The sequence below is a fragment of the Hypanus sabinus genome, chromosome 9 (genome assembly GCF_030144855.1).
Source record: "Hypanus sabinus isolate sHypSab1 chromosome 9, sHypSab1.hap1, whole genome shotgun sequence".
NCBI classification, from domain to species: domain Eukaryota; kingdom Metazoa; phylum Chordata; class Chondrichthyes; order Myliobatiformes; family Dasyatidae; genus Hypanus; species Hypanus sabinus.
The window spans coordinates 22,264,048-22,289,935 of record NC_082714.1 but is presented as its reverse complement, the minus strand read 5'-3'; the positions used below and the strand labels follow the sequence as shown (position 1 = coordinate 22,289,935).

The 25,888-nt window shown below is 41.2% G+C and overlaps 1 protein-coding gene across 1 annotated transcript; it reads left to right on the top strand.

The window, feature by feature from the left end:
* The first annotated feature begins 44 nt into the window (after window positions 1-44).
* On the top strand, window positions 45-15,952 carry LOC132399167 (interferon-inducible GTPase 5-like). Its single transcript, XM_059979237.1, has 3 exons — window positions 45-365; window positions 1,983-2,172; window positions 12,777-15,952. The coding sequence occupies exons 1-3, from the start codon at window positions 167-169 to the stop codon at window positions 13,954-13,956; spliced, it is 1,569 nt and encodes a 522-aa protein (XP_059835220.1). The 5' UTR covers window positions 45-166; the 3' UTR covers window positions 13,957-15,952.
* Window positions 15,953-25,888: the final 9,936 nt, after the last annotated feature.

Below are 25,888 nucleotides of genomic sequence, written 5' to 3'. Positions count from 1 at the left end.
GTCGAACCCCAGTACACAGAAATGCCCCGCTTTGCGCTTTACAAAAGGCTCTCAGGGTTACTCCAAATAGCAGACTACAATTCCCACCAACCTCAGCGACTTACCCGGGAGCGCCAATTTCAAACGTCCGACTGCTAGAGGCTGCCGGGACCTGCGCTTTGTAGCCATGGTAACGGCGAGTTCCGCCGGCCCGAGGGTGTGCCTTACAGTGCGGAAGGAGTGCATGCAAAGGCCGAGAGTCCGTGTACGCACTCATGGGGTGTGGTTTTATGAGCCTGCATTCATGACATCCGAGAAAATAATGACACAAGAAATTCTGCTGGAAGTCTTGAGCAACACACACAAACGCTGGAGGAAATCAGCAGGTCAGGTCAGGTCGAGTCAAGTCGCTTTTATTGTCATTTCAACCACAACTACTGGTACAGTACACAGCAAAAACGAAATAACGTTCCTCCAGGACCATGATGCTACATGAAAAAACACAAACCTACACTAGACTACGTGAAACAACACAAAACTACATTAGACTACATGAAACAACACAAAATTACATTAGACTTCAGACCTACACGGGACTACATAAAGTGCACAAAATAGTGCAAGACAGTACAATAATTAATAAAGCAATAGGCACAGTAAAGGGCAAATTACAATATAATAATAAATGATGTAAATATAAACAATGTTTTAGCAGGAATTGGGAAAGAAATGAGCAAAAATTGCAAAGGGAATGGAGTGGTGTTCAGCTGAGTGTGTGTGTAGGTTGGTGTCAGACTAGACTCTGGGAATTGAGGAGTCTAATGACTTGGGGGAAGACACTGTTGCACAGTCTGGTCGTGAGAGCCCGAATGCTTCAGTACCTTTTGCCAGATGGCAGGAGGGAGAAGAGTTTGTATGAGAGGTGCGTGGGTCCTCCGCAATGGAGTTAGCTTTTCAGGCAGAATCTATGGCGAGAAATAAACGGTCGACGTTTCGGGCCAAGACCCGGGGTTCTGATGAGGGGTTGGCTGTTCATTTCCCTCCATAGATGCTGCCTGACCTGCTGAGTTCCTCCAGCATTCTGTGTATGTTGCTGGAGAAAATAACAATCACACAACATGGTGAAGGAACTCAGCTGCCCATGCGCACCTATGGAGTGAAACGGGGCTCTTCATCTGGGAAGATAGCCGGTATTAAAAAGCTGTATGAAAGGGGTGGAGCAAATGACGGCAGGTGGTCAAATGTGCCTCCACCACTTTGAGTGTTGTTCAGATTCCAGCGTGCAGGTTGTATTATAGAACATAGAAATCTACAGCGCAATACAGGCCCTTCGGCCCATAATGTTGTACCGGCCATGTAACCTGCTCTAGAAACTGCCTAGAATTTCCCTAGTGCATAGTTTATTGGCTATCACTAACGAAAGGAGCCACTGCAACTGGTGGCAAAAGTGTGCTCCCTCACCTTTGACCCGCAACACAAGTACCCCTCAGGGCTGTGTACTAAACTCCGCCTTTACTCTCTGTATACACGACCGCGTCACCATCCACAGGTCCAATCTGCTAATTAAATTTGCTGACGACACTACACTGATTGGCTTAATCTCAAATAATAATGAGGCAGCCCTACAGAGAGGAAGTCATCACCCTGACACAGTGGTGTCAAGAAAACAACCTCTCCCTCAATGTCACAAGAACAAAAAGCTAGTTGTGGACTACAGGGGGAATGGAGACGGGCTAATCCCTACTGACATCAATGGATCTGGGAATGAGGGGGTGGACAGCTTTAAGTTCCTCTGCATACACATCACCAAGGATCTCCTGTGGTCTGTAAGTAATGACTGTGTGGTGAAAAAATCACAACAGCACCTCTTTCACCTCGGACAGTTGACAAAGTTTGATATGGGTCCCCCAAATCCTAAAGGCTTTCTACAGGGGCACAGATGAGAGCATCCTGACTGGCTGCATCACTGCCTAGTATGGAAATTGTGCTTCACTCAATTGCAGGGCTCTGCAGAGAGTGGTGTGGACAGCCCAGCGCATCTGTGGATGTGAACTTCCCACTATTCAGGGCATTTAGAGACAGGTGTGTCCGAAGGATCATTGGGGACCCGAGTCACTCCAACCTCAAACTGTTACAGCTGCCACCATCCGGGAAACGGTACCGCAGCAGAAAAACCAGGACCAACAGGCTCAGGTACAGCTTCATCCAACAGATCATCAGACTGATTAATCCATGCTGGCGCTACTATGTTATATTGACTATCCTGTTGTACATAATATCTATTATAAATTGCACTTTCAGACGGAGACGTAACGTGAGGATTTTTACTCGTGTATTTGAAGGATGGAAGCAATAAAGTCAATTCAGTTTAATAAAGCCTCGACCCTGCCTCCTGGAGAAAGCGTCTACACTGAGTAAAAAGATTGCAATGAGAAGTACTGTATCTCTAAGTTTTAGCAATCTATCATCCAGAGCAGTAACTCTTCAAATTAGTATCGGCTTTAAACAGAATAGTAGAACTATAGGCTGCAAAGATATGAACCGAATGAATGAAATTTCAGGCTAAACGCGGCTTTAAGAATAAACTACAGTGGAAGTTATTAAAATACAGTCACATTGGTGCTAAAACAAACTTCAGGAGGGTCGAAGCGGGGCACGCAGCATCCGCGGAGAGAAATGGGTAATTGACATCCGTTTCTGATACGTAGACCATTTCTCGTATTGATAAATGTTTATTGAAATAGGAAATATTAGACTAATTTCCTCTCACGAGGCATACATTCACTGGCATTCTGTAGCTGTACCCTTGCCAAATTCACTGTGAAATGTATCAATGTTTGTTTGATAAAAGCTTCCAAACCCGCAGCCTCTAGAAGCGAGGATGGCAAGATTTGAGGAGATAGAGAATATTAATTAGAGTGATGGGTAGGGATTATAAACTATGTGAGAGAATTTTAAAATCCGGCATTGATAAGCAAAAATCAAAAGTACTTTAATGTATCTTCTCGTCAAGATTAGAACATTGAAGTCTCAAAGCCATGTTGTTTATTCTGATACAGAAACACGTTATATTCCACAAAATTTTTCATCCGCGTGCCTAATTTGAAAAAGCTGAATAATTCAACAAAGCGTATGTGAATACTTTTAACATAACCAATAACAGATTAATACAGTAGTTATATAAATAAGTAGGAAAACGTACTGTTGCCGCAAAGACGACAAATTTCACGACCTGTGCCGCTGATATTAAACCTGATTCTGAAGCGTAGCAACATCTTCAGCGGTGAGCGAAACAGTTAATGTTTCAGGCTGATGACCGTTCATCGGGATGAGAAAAGTTGCAGAGAAAGGCTGGTTAGAGAAAAGAATGTCGTGACAGCGTGGAGACCAAGCTTGCCGAGATCCCACGATGCGTTCAGAGTCGTCTCGTTAGAAGGCAGGTCAGAGATGGTAGTCGGAGACGGAGGATGATAGCGGAGCAGTGTACCAGCCCGTTCCGCCTGACTGACCCGTCTCCCTCTCTGCTCGCTCCTACCATCCGGCCAGGGTGCAGAGCCTTGGGTCCCACGCGGCCAGGACCAGGACCAGCTGTCGCCTACTGCCATCGCTCTCCTGGACTGTCTTTATTCACCTCAGCGCTGAACTCGACTCACTTTCGGAGTCTCTGCAGCTCTCTTTCTCAGAATTATTTGTTCACTTTTCTATCACTCGCGTTTGTCGGTCTTCGTTGTGTGTGTCTTTTCGTGGATTCTACTGTATATCAAGGTCGTATATGGTATGCCAACTTCGATAATAAATTTACTTAGAACTTTGAATGACAAGATGAAGAGCTTCGACACATTTCGTCGCCTGTCCATCTCCCTCTTCAGATACTGCCTGACCCACTTGAGTTCCTCCAGTAGTTGGTTTTCTGCTCCAGATTCCAGCATCTGCGGTCTCTTGATAACAAAAGATTTGCATTATCCCTCTCGACAGACAGCAGACCCTCGGCACCTGACAGGTACGCTCTGAGACCCAAGATGTAATTCCTCTAGTATTGTGAAAGCACTATCGTGTTTTAAAAGCAATAACTGCATTTTGCCTGTATAAACCTGTCTGCCCCCGATTTCTAACAAGGGTGATAGCGGCGACTTTCTATTTCTGCTGCAGATTTTTTTCAGGCCTCACTACTCCACAGCCCTATTGCCTGAGCCCATTCTGTTGGAGAATTGTGCTTCAGAATTTTAGAACCTGCTAAGAAGACTTGTGCGGCGGACGATACCGTGGTAATGACTGATGTTTCTCCGATATGATTCTACTTGCATGTTCATTTAGTGTACGGGGAATGTTGAAAATAAGTTTGTTCTGCGGGGTTCTTTCGATAAACTGGGGTTGCGGTCGATCATAAATAACGTGGGATTATGAAACTGCTCGTGCTGTTATTGCTGGGGGTCAGAATAAATATTATAACGCGCACAGATCCCAATCTTATCAGCGGCTAGATGGTATTCTCTGGTAACACATTGTGTGCGAATTGAAAATCTCGATTGTACAGGACTAACCGCATGCCGGTGATAAGACTGCGGCCCGGCCCGGTATCTGCTGCAGTAAGAATCGGTGTGAAAGAACAAAGAATGGTCGGGAGTCCTTCTATGACACAACAGTGACGCTTAAAGGAAAGCTAAATGAAATATGTTGAAACAAAGAACGCTAATACGTGGACTGTACGTTCCTTTTCCGAAATCAATTCATCGTCTTGAGTCTAATAGACTGCAGTGTAAGATATCAATAACCGGATGAATGAGGCATGCGCTGCTCCCCCATGTCATTAAATATCTTATTTCCGTTAATTTAGCTTCAATTAAGAGTTAAAGTTTCTAATTATAAATCTATATTTAAGTGTTTGGGATTGAAATGGATAAAATTAAAGAAATTGAAGTCAAGAGATTCAGGAAGCAAGCTGCATTAAAATTTACCTACCACATTTCAGTTAATTTGTCACACACTTCTGCGATAGCTTGTGTGTTCTCTCCTAGTTAATTTTTCACGGAATTTTGGTATTCAGGCTGTTTGAGTAAAGCACCAACACTGAGACACAGAGTTTCTTCACAACTCTTCCAATTTAATATCTAAAAGCACAACACGGAGTCATGGTATGATATAAATAGAAAACTTTCCCTACTGTGGCATCTTTGAAAAGGCACAGATGAGCTGTATAGTAGACAATCCCTTAGACTTTGAGAAATATGCTTGTGTTTTGGTCAGAGTCCCAGGGGAAAAACAATGAAAATGCTGGCTTTATTCAATTTGTATACCATCTGTTTGATTTGTGTGTGTATCTGATACCCAAATGCTGCTGCTATTGACCTATTTTATAACAATTTAATGCAGTGTTGACTTCCAGTCAATGGCCACTCTAACACAAATATTGGAGGAACTTAACAGGTCGGGTAGTATCAATTGAGAGGAATAAACATTTGATGTTTTAGGCCAAGACCCTTTAAAACAAGTCAGGGCAGGAGCCCTTGTTGCAGATGACAATAGTTCCTTCTACTTATGTGCAACAGAACACCAGAATACATTTCCCTCCATAGATCATAGAATCATAGAGCACTACTGCACAAAAGCAGGCCCTTTGCCCCATCTAATCTGTGCAAGCTATTATTCTGTCTAATAAAATCTTCTCGGGCTTCCATCTGGGTACAGATATCAATTATAACCGACTCATCCCTGAAGAAGATGACACAGTTTGTCATCAAAACATCAATTATAACCGATACTTGAACCCGGTTTGAAGCCCGAGAAGAGTTTATTCGTTGTATATGCCAGGAAAGCACTAGATCCTTTTTTTAAAATTTTGCCTAGTCTCACTGACCTGCATGCAGACTGTAGCCCTCCATACCCCTCCTATCCATGTACTTACCCAAGCGTCTCTTAAATATTGAAATCGAACCCACATCCACTACATCTGCTGGCAGCTCATTCCACTCTCTCACCACCCTCCGAGTGAACAAGTCTTCCCTCATGTTCCCCTTAAACATTTCACCTTTTACCATATATCATAATTTTATATTATATCTCCCCTCATTCTCCTATACCACAGGGAATAAAGTGCTAACCTGTTCAATCTTTCCTATAACTCAGGTCCGCAAGTTCTGGCAACATGCCACCCCTGATAAATTCCTCTAATTCCTCTTGCATTGCTTCAGACTGCAGTATCTTGCATCATCAGTCGTAGGATTTCATCCTAATACGTTAAAAATTCATGTGTCTCCCCCCCACCCCTGATGCTGCTCAGCCTAATGAGTTCCCCAGCAGATTGCTTGCTTCCAAAAACTAAAGCAGATACCTTCAGTCACTGGTAATGCTTTCAGAGCTGACTTGGCCTTGGGGCCTGGGTATCTTGATTTCCTTGTCTTTTTTTTGGGGCTCTGTCATGAAAAATGTTTGAGAATTTTGTAACCCAAGCTAAGTGCTCAAAAATATACAGAAATTCTGGTTAATATTAATCATTGTCAGAAATGAGAAGTCCTGTGCTGAAACTGTACAGTACCGTAAAAATTTTCAAAACAGTAAGTTACGCATCAATGGAACTCCACAGCTTCTGTTCCAAATGAACACGAGAGAAGAAAACAAATCCAGAAGACCTTCTCATGAAATGTCATAGGCCTGAAATGTTAATAGTGTTTCTATTAACAGCTGCTGTCCGATCTGCTGAATATTTCCTGTATTTTAGTAGAAGTGCGAATTGGTCTTTCCTTTGTGTGTTTCATCCAAGAGGACCACTACCTTGCCATGGGGTTTGGAGGATTGCGTGCCTCAATCACCCAGAGACCTACATTAGCTGGAGTCGGGGCCTTGTGCTTTGGCTCTTGGTAGGGTTACCCATGCCAAACAGCTCATAGGAAAGAGGACGGACTAAGGGTGATCCACTGGTCCTCCAGGTTCAGGGGTTCAGCTCAGGGCTAACAACCCTGACTGGTCAAAAGACAATTGTTACAGACACATATAGCATCCATCTATACAGATGGGGAAGGAGGTCTTCATTACCGACCTAAATGCCAACGGTGAAACAGCCAGTCAGTAAGTAAATTTGTGTGTTCATTCTGACATCCCACAAGACTTCTGTACAAAAACAGGAGCAAATATTTCAACATACTTAGAAACACAGTGAATTTGGTGAATAATCTAACTTTAGTGTAATCTAAATGTTACCATTTTTCCATAGTGCAGGAGTAGGGTCAGAGTACAACAGAGCAGAGGTGGGGGTAACATTCAGCAGAGTTCAAAAGAGACAGGACAAGGCCATTAAGGAAGTGCATTGGTCACTGTGGCCATAAAATAAAGACACTGAATAATGAAACACAAATGTTATGTTTTGTAACTTCAAAACATAAAACTAATTAAAAGGAAAAGAGAAGAGCCAAGCAGATGTAAGTATTATCACAAACAAAAGAAAATCTGCTGATGCTGGAAATGCAAGCAACACACACACACACACACACACACACAAAATGTTGGAGGACCTCAGCAGAGCAGGCAGCAACTATGGAAAAAAGTAAACGGTCGACATTTCAGGCCAAGACCCTTCATCAGGACTAAGGTGTGAAGCTTAGTTTGTTCTTTACTTCAAACGAGGCATGCATGTATCAATGTGATGGCATGTGACGAATGCCATTCACGTGCTTTTACATATAACCCATAATTAAGTATTTAAATGAACAAGATTGCTTAATCAAATAATATATTTATATTATTAGTTAAATATACCAAAATACTCCTCCCTTCCTAGTTATATACTCCAACTCAATATAAAATGCATCTCATCTACGTACACAGTATACAATATAATATAACTATACAGACAACCACAGCGCAGTAAATTTTAAATTGTCCCATTTAGGTCTAAAGATCTGATCACTGTAGAGGCCTTCTTACTTTTTTGGGATAACATCTTTCCTGACAAAGGGAATCCTATGGCAGGTGAGACTTGTGGCTGTGAAACAATCTCGGGTTCTGGGGCCTCCTCCATGATGGTTGTAGGAGTTGACTCTAAGACTACAGGACTACAGCTTTCTTGTCCTTCCTTTTTCTTCTTCCAGTTTGTGCCTCTTGATCTTGTGATTTAGTTCATTGGAGTATTTTCTTATTAATCCTTCTATTGCTCTCTTTACAAAATGATCTCACCTCTTGCTTTCCTTATCCATAAAATCATCTGACAAATCCTCTGTCTTCATATCTGAGTTGACTCCATTTGGCATTCTATTTTTCCAGGTAGGCTTTGGTCTTTGCATCTACTTTTACAAGCAGCTTTTTGCCTCCCACTTGAAGTTCATGCAATAACCTTAATGCACACAGAGTAGATTCTGGTTCTTTATACTCACAAAAGCCAAATGCTTGCAACTTTTCTGAAGGTCCTTGAACTCTTGTCGTGATTACTTGAAATGACCTGGAGACACAGACAATTCTTCGAGAAAATTAAACCTTTATTTGCAAACAAAGGCTGAGGCAGTCAATGAACTTGTCACCGAAAGCCCGCCGAGCTCCGGTGTACAGCATTCCTTATAGTAATTTCTTATCTCAGTTACATTCCGGTTTCATCAGCATACCCAATGAATTTATAATTGCATATCATCTATATATTAACTAATCAATCGCTGTTGCCTAGCTCTCGGTGCGTCACCATTATTTTTCACCCATTCGCATTGGGACCTTATTCATGGCCAAGATTATGTTTTCCAGACAACCTCCCTCACATTACATTCCTGCTCGCACCATCCTTTCCACCACCGTTATCTCTTACTAAACAAAGGCTGAGTGTAATACATGGGACACATCTCAGCTAATAGTGCTGCTAAACAAACTGGTGTTCTGTAAGTGCCATAATATGCAGCTAAGAGAGTACAAAGTATCTAGTGAAAACAACATATAACAAAATGTGTCTAGTAAAATAATACATACTAATATTCAGTACCTAGAAGCGATTACATAGTATAGTAAATAGCTAATACATAGTGATTATATTTCAGGTATATATAGTGGTTATGTCAGATATATTTCTCAATACTCTCTTCCACTTTAAAAGCAAGCCAAACTATATTTTGCATGTAACTGCCTGATTAACATTCTCAGCTATATTACCTACATAAATTGCTGTAGTCAGACCTCTGCTTTCATCACTGTCACGCTTCCTCTGAGCAGCATGTTCCTTCCTTGATTCAATCTGTTTTCCAAACAGAGGCATAGGGTTTGGAACCAACACATATTTGTTTTCCATTGCACAGCAGTTCATGGTGTACAGAAAGAAGACAGACGTGGCATCATCCTTCATTCTCCTTCAGTTGACTCAAATGCAGGGGATGTGGCAAGCAAATGGTGAATGGATCTCCAATCAAGTTTTACTTGTCTCAGCCACTCACGACCCCACAATGCTGGGCCTCTGTTTTTACCACATACAAGTCCAATGTGACTTGTTGGTCATAGTATTTTACAAATGCCATTCCCACAGGCGTTATCGTTTCTCCAGTATAAATTATTGGCTGGATATCTGCAGGCTTCAGTTAAGTTTCTTTGAAATGCCATTCAATCTCATTTTGTGGAAGGACTGAAACAGCCGAGCCAGGGTCCAAATTCATTGTAATTAATCTGCCATTCACTTCTGGTGTAAGCCATATTGCTTGTTTATTGTTAGTTTTCACATTGTAAATCTCAAGGATAATCAGTCCTGTATCACCTTTTATTATCAGATTTTCCATCAACAGTATGCATATTTGTGCTCATTTTGAAACTGCAACTTGACTTTTTATCTTTATCTCTTCCCTGTATAGCCCATGTATTTTTGTCTGCCCAACATGCTCTTTGTATTTGTCCTACTTTGTTGTACTTACTTCCAGTTTTGCATTTATACCTGCATTGGTCTGGTGTATGAGCCCCTGTCACACAATAATGCAATTTGTTCATTCATGCTGGTTTCTGTTTAGACATTGCAATTTTGTTCATGCTCAATTTCATTCCTGACTGAAACTCACTTGTGTCTCTGCTGTTTCCATTGATTCAGCTATTTTAACTGCTCTTTTAAATTATGTTGTGCTTCAGTTAGGAGCCATGTTTGAATACTTTCTTCACAGATTCCACAACCTAAACAATCTCTCACTGCATCCATTAAGTCCATCACTGAACTGACAATACTCAGACAACTTCTTCAATTCAGCCATGTACACTAATGTGGACTACCCTTCCTTTTGATTCTGCTTATGAAACCTAAAGCGTTCTGCATTAGTTTTGGCTCTCAGTGTTCCTGCATAACTTTCATGATATCCAAAAAGCTCATTTCAGTTGATTTGGTTGGACCAGTTAAATATCGAAGCAAACTGTATGCCTTTAAATCCAATGCATTCAGCAAAATTGGTGCTCAACTCTCATCACCTATTCCACTTGCTTCAAACTACTGTTCAATTAACTCATTATACATGAGCCAGTTATCAGTTGTGTAATCAAATGTGTTAATCTTTCCAATAGAGCCAGCTATTCTGCTCCTTGTTTTTAATTATTGTTATCACCCAGTACTCACTGTTTATGAACCCATGAAATCTTCCATTTTCTGCTGTTTTTAACTTGATCATCTTGCTGTGCTTTTTTTTATTGGACCATTTCTTGCTCTGTGTGTTTTTTAGCATGAATGTCTTGCTGCACCTCAACATGGTGCAACCTCAGTCATCTCATGTTCATTTTAAAATGTATTTATTTGTTTGTTTATTTATTGAGATACAGTGTGGAATAGACCCTTCTGGCCCTTTGAGTCATGTCACCCAACAATCCCCCAATTTAATGCTGGCCTAATCAGAGGACAACTTACAATGACCAATTAATCTACCAACTGATAGGTCTTTGGACTATGGGAGTAAACTGGAGCATCTGGAAGAAACATACATGGTCACAGTGAGAATGTACAAACTGCCTGCAGGCAGCAGCGGGTATTGAACCCAGGTCGCTGGTATTGTAAAGCATTATACTAACCACTACACTACTATGCCACCCCACTGTCACCACAGTTATGTTTGTAACTTCAAAACATAAAACTAATTAAAAAGAAAACAAGAGAGCTAAGGAGATGTGAGTCTTAGTTTGTTCTTTAATTGAGGTGCACACATATCATGCGATGACATGATGGTGTATGCCATTCACGTGCTTTTATGTATAACACATAATGAAGTATTTAAATGACCAAGAATGCTTAATCAAGCAATACATCCACCATATTACTCAATTACTGAAATATTAAATACACAACAACAAATATTATTAAGTTAATACAAACTTCTGTTGGGTTTAATCTAAAGTATCGTGTACAATTCTGGCCACAGCACTTTGAGAACAATCTCAAGGCTCTAGAAAGATTAGAACCAAAATTTGAAAATGGATTTGGTTATGCAGAGATTGTAGAAGATCCAATTGTTCTATCTAGAATGGCAACTACCACAGTGATCCCAAAGAGAGATTGTCAAAATTGTGAGAAGTTTTAGTAGAAGGAAAGTCTGGTAAATTGAGCAATAATTAGATGGTAGAAATTTTAGCATTGGCAAAAGAGGAATAAGGGGAAACTCTTCACTATGTAGGTTTCTAAGCATAGAACAAATTGCCTGTAAGGATCGTGGAAGTAGCAGCCAAGAAATTGGTTGAAAAGCAACTGAAAGGTGTTAGTTTAGAAGGGTGTAAGGAAACGATGGAGTGAAGAACTTCCTTGTACAGCTCTTTCAAAGAGCTGGGACAAATGTGGCCACCTGTGCTAGAATATTCTGTGAACTACAGAATATATAAAAACTTAATAATAGTAATAATAACAACAACATGTGTCCTTATTGTTAGCTGAAGCCAAAACACACTTTTCAGCATGGCACACTGCTTTAACAGAAAACTGATAATAGATACTACCCCACAGCATAGCAGTAGAAATCTTAACTAGGGTATTACATGTATAAGATCATGAAGGGTATAGATAGGGTGAAATCATGTTGTCTCTTTTTCCAGGGAAGGTGTGCTAAAAACAAGAGGACATAGGTTCAAGATCAGAGGGGAGGGTATTAAAAGCAATATCTGGAGCAGCTTCTTCACAAAAAGGATGTTGCACATTTGAAATGAGTTGCCAGAAATAGTGGCTGAGGTGGCCACATTAGTGACCTTTAAAACACATCTAGTTACGGACATGGATGAGAGAGGTTTAAAGAGCTAAGGGATGAGGGTCAATGGGAAACAAAATTGGCACAGTTAAGTTGGGCCAAAAGGCCTGTTTCCATACAGTATGACTCTATGATGCTAAGTGCTGACATCTAATGCATTATACTAATCCCAATTCAATTGATCTCATAATATATAATAAAATGCTGAATAGAAAAACAGTCAATACATATATCTGTATGCCCTTGACTACACAAGTAGACATTTTCTAATTAAATTCTGACATATTAACTTACATATTCAGTTACAATACATCAAGAAGCTCCTTCAGCTCAAAGCAATCTTATTCCCCTATTAATTTTTCTCTGTAGCATGTTCTCTCCACATTCCCATCAGTGATCTCAGTTTTTACTATGTGGCTGTACTGTAGGGACAATTTACAGTGGTAAAATTAACCTACCAACCCTCATGTCTTTGGAGAATGTTCTAACTCAACATAAAAACCACCCAAGGTCAGGATTGAACCCAGTCACCGTGAGGCACTCTGCTAGCTATGCCACTGTGTCATAGATTGAATGCTACTTAAAATGGTTTAAGAAACTGGATCAACTGTGCACTATGAAAATATCTCTTCTTGTTTCCAGGGATTGCATGATTTCATCATCTGAATTCTTCAGTATGGAAGAACTTGAACGACTAAAAAGCAATTATAATGCTGGTGGATTGGAAGCAGTCATACCAGAGATAAAGAATAAATTAGATGACCTGGTTAATGCACAAATTAATATTGCAGTTGCAGGTGGAAAATGTTCAGGCAAGTCTACCTTTATTACTGTTGTGGCAGGCTTTGAGATACATGAGGAGGGAATGGATAGCAGTAAGAAAACTGATGAAGAGCCTATCATATATGCTCATCCTATTCTGCCTAATGTTCATATTGAAGAACTTCCAGGAATAGATTCTGATACTAGCCCAGTGAGTGAGTATCTGAAAACAGTAAATGTTGGGAAGTATGATCTGTTCATCATTGTGTCAGAATGCCGATTTAAAGGAGGCGAAGGCACACTCGCCAAAGCAGTTCAACAGGAAGGCAAACAGCTTTACTTTGTTCAATCTAAGATTGACAATGACCTCCACCCACTGGAAATGGATGGTATGACTTTGAACACAGAGTTGCAAAAGATAAGGATGGACTGTGTCGCAGCCTTGGAAGAGATGGGGGTTACAGCACCAGCTGTTTATCTGATTTCAAGCTTGCACCGCAATAATTACGATTTCCCTGCTCTAAAGGACATGCTTGCAAACAGTCTGTACAATGTAAAGAAGGCTGCTTTTTTGCTGTCACTCCCAAAAGTAACTTCAGAATTAATAGAAGAGAAAAGAAAAATGTTGGAGAAAAGAATCTGGATGACCGCTGCACTTGCAGGCGCAGTGGGAACGGTTCCCGTTCCTGGCATGTCCTTTGCCACTGGTATTGGATTGCTGGCAGCAGGGCTTGTTTACCTCTGGCACCATCGGGATCTACGCGACAAGTGCATGCAAAGTTTGGCAGACAGCAGTGGTAAACCCCTGGCACTACTGAGATCTGAAATCCACTCACCAGGCAAAACGACCCGAGCACTTATCAAAATAGCATTAGGTGTTACTGCTGTTGTTTGTACAGTAGCTGAGATCAAGTTTGACCTCACACCACTAATTGTCTCTGTTTTTGGTGCTGTATCGTCCTTTTGTTTCACAGCCTTGCTCTTAAAGGATTCACTGAACCAACAGGTGAAAACTGCTCAAGTAGCTGTCAAAACTGCTTTTGAAACTAATCAAAAATGACAGATGATTTAACAGACAACTCTGCATCAATCAATGACTTGGAGGTAGGGCAGAGAAGGATACTCGCCTATCCTATAGCAAGCAATGTCAGTTCAATGAGAATAGTCTATTTCAAGGCAGAAAGAAAACATAAGCTACAATAACTTCTTCCAAGAAACAATAGGGTGATTTATTTAGAAAAATGCAGTGTTTGGAAAATACTTACACTCAGTGGCCACTTTATTAGGTACACCTGTACGCCTGCTTGCTCATGAAAATATCTAATCAGCCAATCATCTGGTAGCAACTCAATGCTTAAAAGCATGCATGCATGGTCAAAATGTTCAGTTGTTGTTCAGAACAAATATCATAATGGGAAAGAAATGTGATCTAAGTGGTTTTTACCATGGAATAATTGTTGGTGCCAGACTGGGTGGTTTGAGTATCTGAGAAACTGCTGATCTCCTGGGATATCTGTCTAACAGAATGTGGTAAACTATGTATACCTGTCTGGACACACCCCTCTGCTGACTGCTCCTGTGGCTCCTTCCACAGTCGATTGGGAGACTGTTCCTCCCTCAGTCTCCAAGATGTTGTGGTCCCTTTTGCTGCTAATAAAAGCCTATCTTTCACTTCCTGTCTCCAAGAGTTATTGATGGTGCATCACAGAATTCATACACAACAGTGTCTAAAGTTACAGAGAATAGTGTGAAAAAACGGGGGAAAATCATCGAGTAAGCAGCAGTTTTGTGGGTGAAAACTCCTTGTTAATGTTAATCAGACTGATTCAAGCTTTCAGGCAGACAACACTAATTTAAATAACCACCTGTTACAACAGTGGTGTGCAGAAGAGTATCTCTGAATGCACACCATGTCGAACCCTGAAACGGATGGGATTCTGCAGCAGAAGACCACAACGGGCTCCATTCCTGTATCTAATGAAGTAGCCACTCTGTGTGATCTTATTAGACAGAGGAATTACCTCATCATCTCTACTCTGGCTGAATATAGCAATATCTGTTAAAACTATTTACAAGATATTCTCTAACTTAGTATTCACAGAGCCCTATATTCAACCTTATCTCCCTCAGCTTTTAAATTAATTAAAATCAAAACAAAAGATTAGAATTTATAACCTCTGGATGTCCCAAATTACTTTATGGTCAGTAGAAATAATCAGACATTGTCTGCAGAGTAGTCACCATTGCAGGAAACACACCAGCCAATTTGTACAAATTAGCAGCCCTTAAATCCAATTGAAAGACAGCAACCTGAGTACAGGCATTAGTTCAGGAGCATATCATTGTGCTAATGCAGTTAAGTGCTTTTGTTTATTAATTTCTTAATCTTGTGGGAGCTATGGAGATAAGGCAATGTGAAAATTGACATGGAAGATTGGGAAATGCATTTTATTATAATTGTCTTGTACGTCAGAGAGGAATATTTAAGTGTCATTTTGTTAGAGACTTGCTAACATTTGTTTGCTGAGTTTCTTTAGGATTCGGTCATTACATCGTGGAAGGAAAACAAGAGAAATAGAAGCAAATGTGAATGTAAACAGAAGAGTTATTTAATAACTGTGTAAAAGTAATCATGTAAACTCAGTGAAAGCTGCCAGTCAAAATATACAATGTAAATCGATATAAAAGTGGCTTGCATTTTGCCCAGAATGGGCACACCCTGACTTTAATAGAAATTAAGACTTAGAGAGATACAAAATGTTTTTCCCTTTCGATTCATGCATATAGTCAAACAATACTCCCACTCCATCTGTTACCTCGATCATTGCACCACAATTAAACACTTTAAACCATTTTTATATTGCTATTTATATTGTATTTATGCACATTTTATTCCTCATCTCTACTTTTACCTCTACCTTTATTTTTTATATAATTCTTTATTATTTCTATTTGTGGAATATTGTGGTTTCTTGTTGCACTCCAACATACCACAACAAATTCCTAATACCTGTATTTGTAAAAGTATGTGGTGAATTAAGTTGATAATAAAGAAAAAAGATCCATTATAAGCATCCTCAATGATGTGATTTTTATTTTGGTGTCTGAATATTGTTTCAAAGATTCGACTGTTGGTTTTCATGCATTTGCATTCCAATGAATATTCAATACATTTTCAGGAGCATGGAAGATACAGAAAATCTTTGAACACTTGTCAGCTCAGCAGCCATAATGAAATTACAGTCTTTCACATCACCGTAATTCTTTCTCAGATAATTCCAGGGTGTTCACTTGAACTGTGCTGTCTGAAAATCTTTTTGGTGTACAATTTGACATTGTACATGACTACAAAGGGAATGATGTTTTGCATCTTTCCTTGTCAGAATGTGCCTAAAATTACTACCAATCTTCAATCTGGCTTTTGAAACAAAAATCATCTAATTATTATTAAGATGGCCACAGTTACTTTGCACATGGCTATAGTACTAAGAACATAAGAAAATAGGGCTTAGGTAAGGTTATAAGGCCCTTCAAGCCTACTCCACCTTTTAAGATGATCATGGCTGATCTATACTCACCTCAACTCTTCTTCTGCGCCATTATTCAATATCCCTCTGTTCCCTGATCTATGAAATATTGATCCACCTTCACCTAAAATAACTATAATGATCTAGCTTCCTCCATCAGCCAGGACAGAGAATTCCAGAGATTCACCATTCTCTGTGAGAAGAGATTTCATGATATAAATGCACACATGAAAATTTATCCATGTTTCTTCTGCCTTGATGTTTTTATTCATAATTATTGCTGGAGTTTATAGGTATGGTGTAAGGTGCCAAATAGATACGTTGACCATCACAAAGGCATACTTCAGCCTCATAAGTGGACCACCAAAGACACTACCATGACTTAAAAGCAAGCTTGGTATGGGAACTGCTCTGAAGGTGACCACAAGATACTGTGGAGAGATGCGGACACAGATCAGCACTTCATAGCACATCAACCCCACTCCCCAACATGGATTCTGTCCATACTTCTCACGGCCTCTATAAATCAGCCAGCATAATCAAAGACCACACCCACTCTGGGCATTTGTTCTTCTCTCTCCCATTGGGCAGAAGATACAAAAGTCTGAAAGTATGTACCACCAGGCTCAATGACAGCTTCTACCCCACTGTTAAAAGACTATTAAATGATTCCCTTGTATGTTTTAACCTCACAATCAGTGTGGCATGGCAACATAATGGTTAGAGTGACTCTATTACAGTTCAGGCATTGGAGTTCAGAGTTCAATTCCAGTGTCATCTGTATGGAGTTTCCTCCCAAGGTCTAAAGACATACCAGTTAGTAGGTTAATTGGTAACTATAAATTGCTCCATGATTAGGCTAGGGTTAAATCAGTGGGTTGCTGACGGCACCGTTCGAATGGCCGTAAGGGCCTATTATGTGCTGTATCTCTGAATAAGTAAATAATATCTACCTCATAATGATCTTACACCTAGTTGTTTACCTGCACTGCACTTTCTCCGTAGCTGATACACTTTACTCTGCATTACTGTTGCTTTACCTTTTCTCTGCCTCAATGCATGTGTAATGATGTGATCTGTATGTAAGGCAAGCTTCTCACTGTATCTTGCTACATGTGGTAAAAATAAACCAGTTCAGTTTAGTTCAAGTTATGGGTGTGTTACAATCAAGGAAAAACCCGTAGGTTGGTTATCATGCACTGTGCAGTCGAAAAGGTCTGCTTGAATCATAGTTATTGGGAAACAATGAACATGTTCACATGCACAGGTTTAGTAGGTCAATGTTAATAGATAGATGGACGAGCCCACAAAACCAACCAATCTCATGATGTGATTCGGTACCTGAACAAAAACCAGGTTATCCCGGTGTGCATGTCCCCATTCAACTTCGTATCCCCTGCTTGACAGTCTGAATCGCTCTTTCAGCCATACTGTTTGATAATGAGTGACAAGGGTGCATATGTCGTAATCGAACTCCATTGTCTTGTGAAAATAGTTTGAATTCCTCACTTGTAAATCTGGGACCATTATCAGAGATCCATGCATACAAAACAGTGTAGGTAAAATGTTTATCGTCATCTAGCTGGTCAAAGTCTTCACTGCTTTGGCCTCGATCCATTTAGAATGCACATCAATGATTACCAATAGCATGTGACTGTCTAATGGACCTGCGTTTAAATGTCTCCAGGATTTGGTGGGCCAATGCCATGGAAGCATAGACGCAGGAGCACTTAAAGGTTGCATGGGTCAGCATGCACAAACAATGTGCTCAATACCTTCCTCAGTTTTCAACACCAAATGTAATTCTGGGCTAGCGCTTTCATCCATAATACTCCTGGGTGTGCACATATTTTCCATAAAACCCAAAGGTTGGACCAGAACAGTGTAAAGTGCAGTCGAATAGGTTTGCTTGATGCGTAGTCACCCGGAAACAATGATCACGTTCACATGTATGAGATTAGTGCATGTGAACAACATCAACTGATAGATGGCAAAGCCCATGAAATCCACCATTCACACAATGTCGCGTGACAGACTGATAAACAGTCGCAAGGTGGATAGGACATGGTGACATCAGGAAGATGAGGTACTATCCTTGAGCTTGCTTCAAGCCTTGTTGTGGCAGTGCAGTAGGCCACAAGCAGAAAGATCAGAATGGGGATGGGGTAGAGAGTAACTGTGGCAGGCGACACAAGCTGGGGACCACTCCTGCACTCTGTATGCAGATGCTCTGCAGGGCGATTCCCCAGTCTGTGTTTGCTTTCCTCGATGTAGAAGAGGCCCAGTCATGGACTTTGAATGCAGTACAAAATGGTGACTTTATCTTTTGAGTAAATTGGGAGAAAAGTGTTCCAAGGGCAGAATGACAGGTAACAGCGGAGCACAGATCGTTGGCGATTTGGAGATGAGCTGCGCATGAATTGTACATCAGATTGCTGTGATGTGGACTGCAATATCTGCAAGTGTTTTTAAAGCAAACTCGGCTGTGACATTCAAAAGAAGAGCAACGGGTAATTTATTGCAGAGGAAAAATTTAGAGGGTTGTGAGGAAAGAGCAGGAAATCAAGATTAGTTAAATAATTCTGCAAAAGAGTTAACATATATGAATGGGCTTGATAACACTTTCCATTGTTGACCCTGTGTGTGTTCTCCCAACTTCCCCTTCCTGAAGTCCACAATCAATTCCTTGGCCTTGCTAATGTTGAGTGCCAGGTGGTTGTTGCGACACCACTCAACCAGTAGATCTATCACACTCCTGTACACCTCCTCATTCACCACCTGACGTTCTGCCAACAACGGTGGTGTCATTGGTGAATTTATAAACGGTACTTGAGCTGTGCCTAGTCACACAGTCATACAGTAAGTGTAGGGAGAGTAGAGAAGAGCACTAAGTACATATTGTTGAGTTGAGATTATGTATAATACAAACAAGTGTAACATACCCAAGTTTAATGGCAATAACAAGACAGGTGATGTGGCTTGTTTTGCATCAGGCTGACAGCCTGGTTGTTGAAAGGATGTGGAGAGGCTTGAAAGGGGTGTTGTCACTCCTTAGTGACGTACATGTTTTAAAACTGACAGAAGATAGCAGATTTAACACAACCTTTGGTCTAAATAAGTATTTGACCTTTGATCTTTGACCTTGGAATAACAAAGGTGGTGCATTTATCTCATCCTGAACTTCAGTTTTGTTTTTCCTTGTGTATCCAGTGAACACAGAGCTCACCTGAGTGGCTCCTTAAAGCTGATGCAGTTTTACACAGTGTACACTATGGGGCACTGTGTTACCATGTAGGCTGCATACATCTAATTTTCCTGTCCTGTGTACTTATACACCACTACGTCTCTACCGGTTTGGTTTGCAGCTTGCCAAGAAATTGATTGGAATCGGGACTGCATCTGTCAGCCATCTCTAAGACTGCTGAACTCTCCCTCCAAGACGTTACATAACCTGTGATCTATCTAAATTTGCTGATTCAGTTTCACACCTGAATGGTTCATTGATTCAGTTCTCCTAAACCTGAGGTCATTCAAAAGTGAACTGGCACTAAGTTCCATGCTCTCCCCCGGTCTGCTTGCTGACCTACGTAGTTTCCAGTTGACCATGAATTTAAAAATCTCATTCCCTTTCTCAAATTCCTCCAGAGCCCCACTGCTCTTAATCTCTCCTGCCCATTCACCGTCTGGAATACCTGCATTCTTCAAATTCTGCCACCTTGTTCACCCCCAAATGTGACCTCTTTCCTATATGTGGGCACACCTCAACTGCCTGCGATTTAAGCTCTGAAATTAATTCCTTTCACCTCTCTATCTCATTATCTCTCTCCCCTCCCTTGACGCCTTCTCTGTGACCCAGTATGTAGTCAGCTGCCTAAGTGTGACTTAGCATAATCTTTGTTTGACATTGCCGCCGAGAAGCATTTTCTTCTACATTATTGTTTCTCTATATGATGGTGATGTCATTTCTGTAGCAGAATATTCGTTCTTTTCCCAGAATATTCTCCTGTCTCCATCCTTTTCCCTTGCCCCAGGCACTGTTTTCTGATGGTCCCAATGCCTTTCCTTTAGCTTGCTTACAGAAATTCTGCTCTAGGATTGACTTAACCAGCCAGCTTCATACAATCTGATCCTTTGCTTTCTTTTGATCCTGCTTGTTGAGTTCAAGAGGAAAGTGGTAGACAGTTATCACAGCATGGAAGCCTGGAATATTGCGTGCAGTTCTGGTCACCATGCTATTAGAAAGGACGTGATTAGCCTCTCACAATGCTTGTGGACTGTGTGTCCCACTCTCGTCAGGGAAGAGGCTACACAGCATCCACGTCAGGACCATCAGACTCAAACACAGTTACATCACCAGGCCATCAGGCTGATCAACATCTCCGTCCATTACAACACATAAAATACTGGAGGAACTCAGCAGGTCAGGCAGCATCTATGGAAATGAATAGATAGCCAACCTTTTGGGCTAAGACCCTTCTGCTGTACTGGGAAGGAAGGGGGAAGATACCAGAATAAAAAGGTGGGGGGAGGTGGGAACGAGGCTAGCTGGCAGGTGATGGGTGAAGCCAGGTGGGTGGGAAAGGTTATGGGCTGGAGAAGAAAGAATCTGACATGAGAGGAGAGCAGACCATGGAGAGAGAAGGAGGATGGGACCCAAGGGAAATAATAGGCGAGGAGAAGTAGAAGGTTGGGAGAGGAGAACATTTGTTCACTATAACAAGAAATTGATCTTCAAGCCATCAGATTGGAAGGTACTCAGACGGAATATAAGTCACCCCACCACCACTACATATATCACCTACCGTCACTTTATGTAGATACAATCGGCCTATGTACAAAGCAGTTATGTACTACATCATGCTTTATATATATATTTTGTTTTTAATGTGTTCTTTATGCTTATTGTGAGTTTTTTTTATCTGCATCAGATCCGAAGTAGCAATTAGTTTGATCTTTTTTACCCTTGTGTACTAGATCATGCCAGTAAATAATCTGGAATCTTGAAAAGGTTCACAGGGAGAACCCACAGGGTTGGGGCTGGAGAGGGTGAGCTGTAAGGAGAGACTGGAGAAGCTAGGGACTTGCTTCCCTGGAGCAGCGGAGGCTGACTATATTTCATTAGAAATTCGAGGAGATTTAGTTTGTCACCTAAAACACTTGAAAACTTCTACAGATGTACCGTGGAAAGCCTTCTGACTGACTGCATCACTGTCTGGTATGGGGGAGGGGGGCTACTGTACAAGATCTAAATAAGTTGCAGAAACTTGTAAAATTAGTCAGCTCCATCATGGGTATTAGCCTCCGTAGTATCCAAGATATCTTCAAGGAGCAGTGCGTTAGGAAGGCGGCCTCCATCATTAAAGATCTCCACCACCCATGAAATGCTCTCTTCACACTGTGACAGTTGTGTAGGAGGCACAGAATTGTGAAAGCACGCACTCAGCAATTCAGGAAGTGGACATTGAATCAATGAACACTAACTCACTATTTTTTTATTTCTGATTTTTCTTCACCACTTATTTTAACTTAACTATTTAATACACATATATATTCTTAATGTGGGCAGCTCTTTCTCTGAATGCATTTAGTATGTATTACATCGTACTGTTGCTGAAAGTTAACAAATTTCACGACATATGCCAGTGGTATGAGATCTGAGTCTGATTCTGCTTCCGCTCTGATTGAATGGTCTACTTCCCTATGTTAGAGGGCAATTGTATTGCTACGAAAAGCTTCTTAGCACCCTGCTGCACCCAGCACACCTGTACGCCCTGGCTGCGTGTCCTGGTCACTGATCGACTGGGTGCATTTTAATCTTCCATTGCTGCTGTTTCACATATTTATACCACTGCTTGTTTTCAAAGTAAGTTAATTATCAAAGTACAAATATATCACTCTATACAATCCTGAGATTAATTTTCTTGTGGGCATTCTCAAAAAACCCACCATAAAATAATAACCACAACTGAAACAATGAGAGTGTCCAATCAGTGTGCAAAAGACATCAAGCTGTGCAACTATAATAATAACAATAATAATAAATAAATAAATAAATAAATAAATAATCAAACAAGCAATAAATATTCAAAAACATGAGGTGAAGAGTCCTTGAAAGCAAGTCTATAGAATGTGGGAACATTTCAGTGATGGGACAAATGAAGTTGAGTGAAGTTATCCCCTCTGATTCAAGTGCCTGATGGTGGAGGGGTAATGACTGTTCCTGAACCTGTTGATGTGAGTCCTGAGTCTCCTGTACCTTCATCCTGATGGCATCAGGGAGAGGAAAGTATGACCTGGGAGGTGAGGGTCCATGATGATGGAAGCTGCTTTTCCCCAACAACACATCGTGTAGATATGCTCAGTGGTGGGGAGGACTTTACCGATAATGGTCTGGGCCACATCCACTATTCTTTGTAGGATTTTCTGTTCAAGAGCATTAGTGTTTCCATACCAGGCTGTGATGCAACCAGTCAATATATGTCCACCACACATTGATAGAAGTTGTCAAAGTTGTAAATGTCGTACTGAATATTCACAAACTCCTAGGGAAAAAGAGGAATTGTGCCAGTAACATTAGATTGCCTTACTAAAAATATACCTCTCACTTTATGTCAATCTTCCGGCCATGCCACTCAGGGACTTGTGCCAATGTTATTTTGTGACTGTAGGTGCTGGACTACGAGGGGTGATCAATGCATTTGTGGCCTAAGGTAGAAGGAGTCAATTTTAGAAACCCTAGCACATTTATTTTTCAACATAGTCCCCTCCTACATTTACACATTTAGTCCAGCGGTCATGGAGATACGGATCTTGGACCTCCAGAAAGTGTCCACAGCAAGGGTGATTGATAAGTTCGTGGCCTAAGGTAGAAGGAGATGAGTTATTAACTTCAAACTTTCTGCATAATCACTCAAAGAGTTGAACTGCATGTGCATGTAAGGAGAGCTGTATAACTCATCTCCTTCTACCTTAGGCCACAAACTTATTAATCACCCCTTGTATATGTGCTATGTGTGACTGTATGTACTGTGTTTTGCACCATAGCTCCAGAGGAATGTTGTTTTGTTTAGCTGTATACGTGCATAGTTGGATGACAATGAACTTGAACTTGAATGTCAAATTGTTTTTGGGCTAAGTAATGACAATTGCACCATAGACCAATAGGAGACAATCACAGGTTGAGCACTGAACTGCTGGTTAGATGTAATTTTCCTGGGTCCTTCCTGCCTCGTCTGCATTCTTTTACTTTGACTGATGATTCAGAGAGCACTGGGCGAGAGAGAACCAGCGTGGGAGGGGCTAAACCTTTGTCATATGTGCAACTTTTAACAAGCGGTCATTCACGAATGCAGGATTGTGGAACGTACAGCAACTCCTTACAAAAGTGGTGAACTTCTCAGCCAAGTACTGCAGGCACCACCACACTGTTCAAGGTTTCAAAATCTCTGCTACAGAATTCCTGTGGAAGCAGTCTGATCTATGATACTCCAGGCAGTTGTGGGTTCCCACTGTCTGAGTCGTTGGATGGTGTCTGCTGGTTTCTCATGGGAGATTGAGCCATGATATCAGTAGCTATCCTTTGTTACCCAACAACCATTCATGCACATTGCATTGAGCCTCATAGATCTGAGATGACATATTTCTCAGTCAGGATCCTGTACGACTTGGAGAAGTATGGCGAGATTCCTAACTAGTGTTAGGATTCATGGGTTTGGAAGATCTTATTAAAGAAACTCTTCTGAGTTGATGCAATATTTTTTACAGTGACATTGACTCTTTATCCCTTTCCATAGATGATGCCTGAACATTTTGTGTGTCTTGCTCTCAATTCCCTGCATCTACAGAATCTCTTGTGTTTAAGTCCCTCAATGGGCTAGTTGACATCAATGAAAAGACTTTCAGTTTTAGGCAATATTGGCTTTGAATGAAGTACAGAACAGATTCTGCACACAAAACGATACTGAAACAGGTAAGATTAAATACAAGGTGGGGTTGCAGAAGCCTGGCTTGCTGAGCTTCCACAGAGATTAGTTTTAGGAGAGATCTCAGTGAGATGATCAAATAATCCTGCCACTGACTGTAAGGAGTCTGTACTGTGACCACATGGGTTTCCTCCAGCTACTCAGGTTTCCTCTCAGATGTATAGTTAGTGTTAGGAGTAGTAGATTCTGCGTGTGTATGTTGGCACTAGATGTGTGGCGTGACTTGTGGGCTGCCCCCAACACAAGTGTTGCGGATGTGTCTTAACGCAGATGACACACTTCCCTGTATGTTTAGGGGCTGCGCGGTGGTGTAGCGGTTAGCGTAGCAGTATTACGGTGCCAGCGAACCAGGTTCTGTTAGCCAGAAAGAACTTCAGCCTACAAATCAGAGGGCTCAGATGAATCAAGGACAGTGGAAGTAGGTAAGCTGATTGTCTTTGCTCTTGCCATGTGCTTGAAGGAGATGGAGATGGCCAGTTTGTGAGATTTTGTCCTTGCCCCCTGAGCTCTGAACTGATTCTTGCTCTGGGATAATCTAATCAGAGCAATTGAAAGAGGATGCAAGGAGCTTCGGTCAACGACCTGCTAAACCTGAGAGCGTTCTCAGATGAGTAGCTATTTATTATGTAAAGTGACAGGCTTGCAGGAGAAGCAGTCTGTAATTTTGTTAGACCCGCTAACTGGGTCACCTGATTTGATTGGTTTGAATCAGTCAGTGTTGAAAGAAACAAAGGCACAAGGCTGAGAGCAGAGGCCATAGGAAAATAGTGGTTGTAGCCCTGGACCAGAGCCAGGAAGAGGTTGACCCATGTAGGTCAGGTGACCTTGAGCTGATGGGTTGGAGGTCATCAGTTCAGCTGATGAGGAACACTATAAGAGTCGGGTCCTTAAAACAGTGATAACTCTCCGGAGACGAACCATCGTGGAAGTAGAGAACCCCACGGACAAGTGCAGATCGGAACCATGAGGAACACCTGGCCAGTGCAGACTTCTTTCCTGGGTAATACCTTTCCTCTTCATTTCCTGTTCATGGAGGGTCAGGGAATTCTAATAGGTGTGCACACAGGTAGTTAGTTTGTGAACCCACGTGCTTTTTAATTGAAACAATAAAGGTCACTTGTTGGTAAATACAGATTCTCTCTGTGCCTCACTGATCATCATTTCCAAGGGCTAGATCCTTATAACAGTAAAATTCCCACTGCTGTCTGTAAGGAATTTGGGTGTTCTCCCTGTGACCTTGTGAGTTTCTTCCAGATGCTCTGATTTTCTCCCTCATTCCAAAGACGTACGGGGCAGTAGGTTAATGGGTTACATGATGTAATTGGGGGGCTGGTAGGGTCTGCTACTCTGCTGTACCTCTAAATACAATTACATTTTAAAACGATCATAAATTCAATAAGATTCTTTGGGTCAGCAAATAGAATTCAAGGGATCATAGCTGATTAATTTATCACATTTATAAGTGAAATCAGGAGCAATTTTG

Bases quoted from the DNA above. Each gene is read 5' to 3' on its own strand.
- LOC132399167 (XM_059979237.1), top strand. From the start codon at position 167: ATGGTAACGGCGAGTTCCGCCGGCCCGAGGGTGTGCCTTACAGTGCGG. The intron at 366-1,982 runs GTCAGGTCAGGT...ACTCAATTGCAG, and splicing joins ACGCTGGAGGAAATCAGCAG to GGCTCTGCAGAGAGTGGTGT. The intron at 2,173-12,776 runs GTACAGCTTCAT...TCTTGTTTCCAG, and splicing joins ACCAGGACCAACAGGCTCAG to GGATTGCATGATTTCATCAT.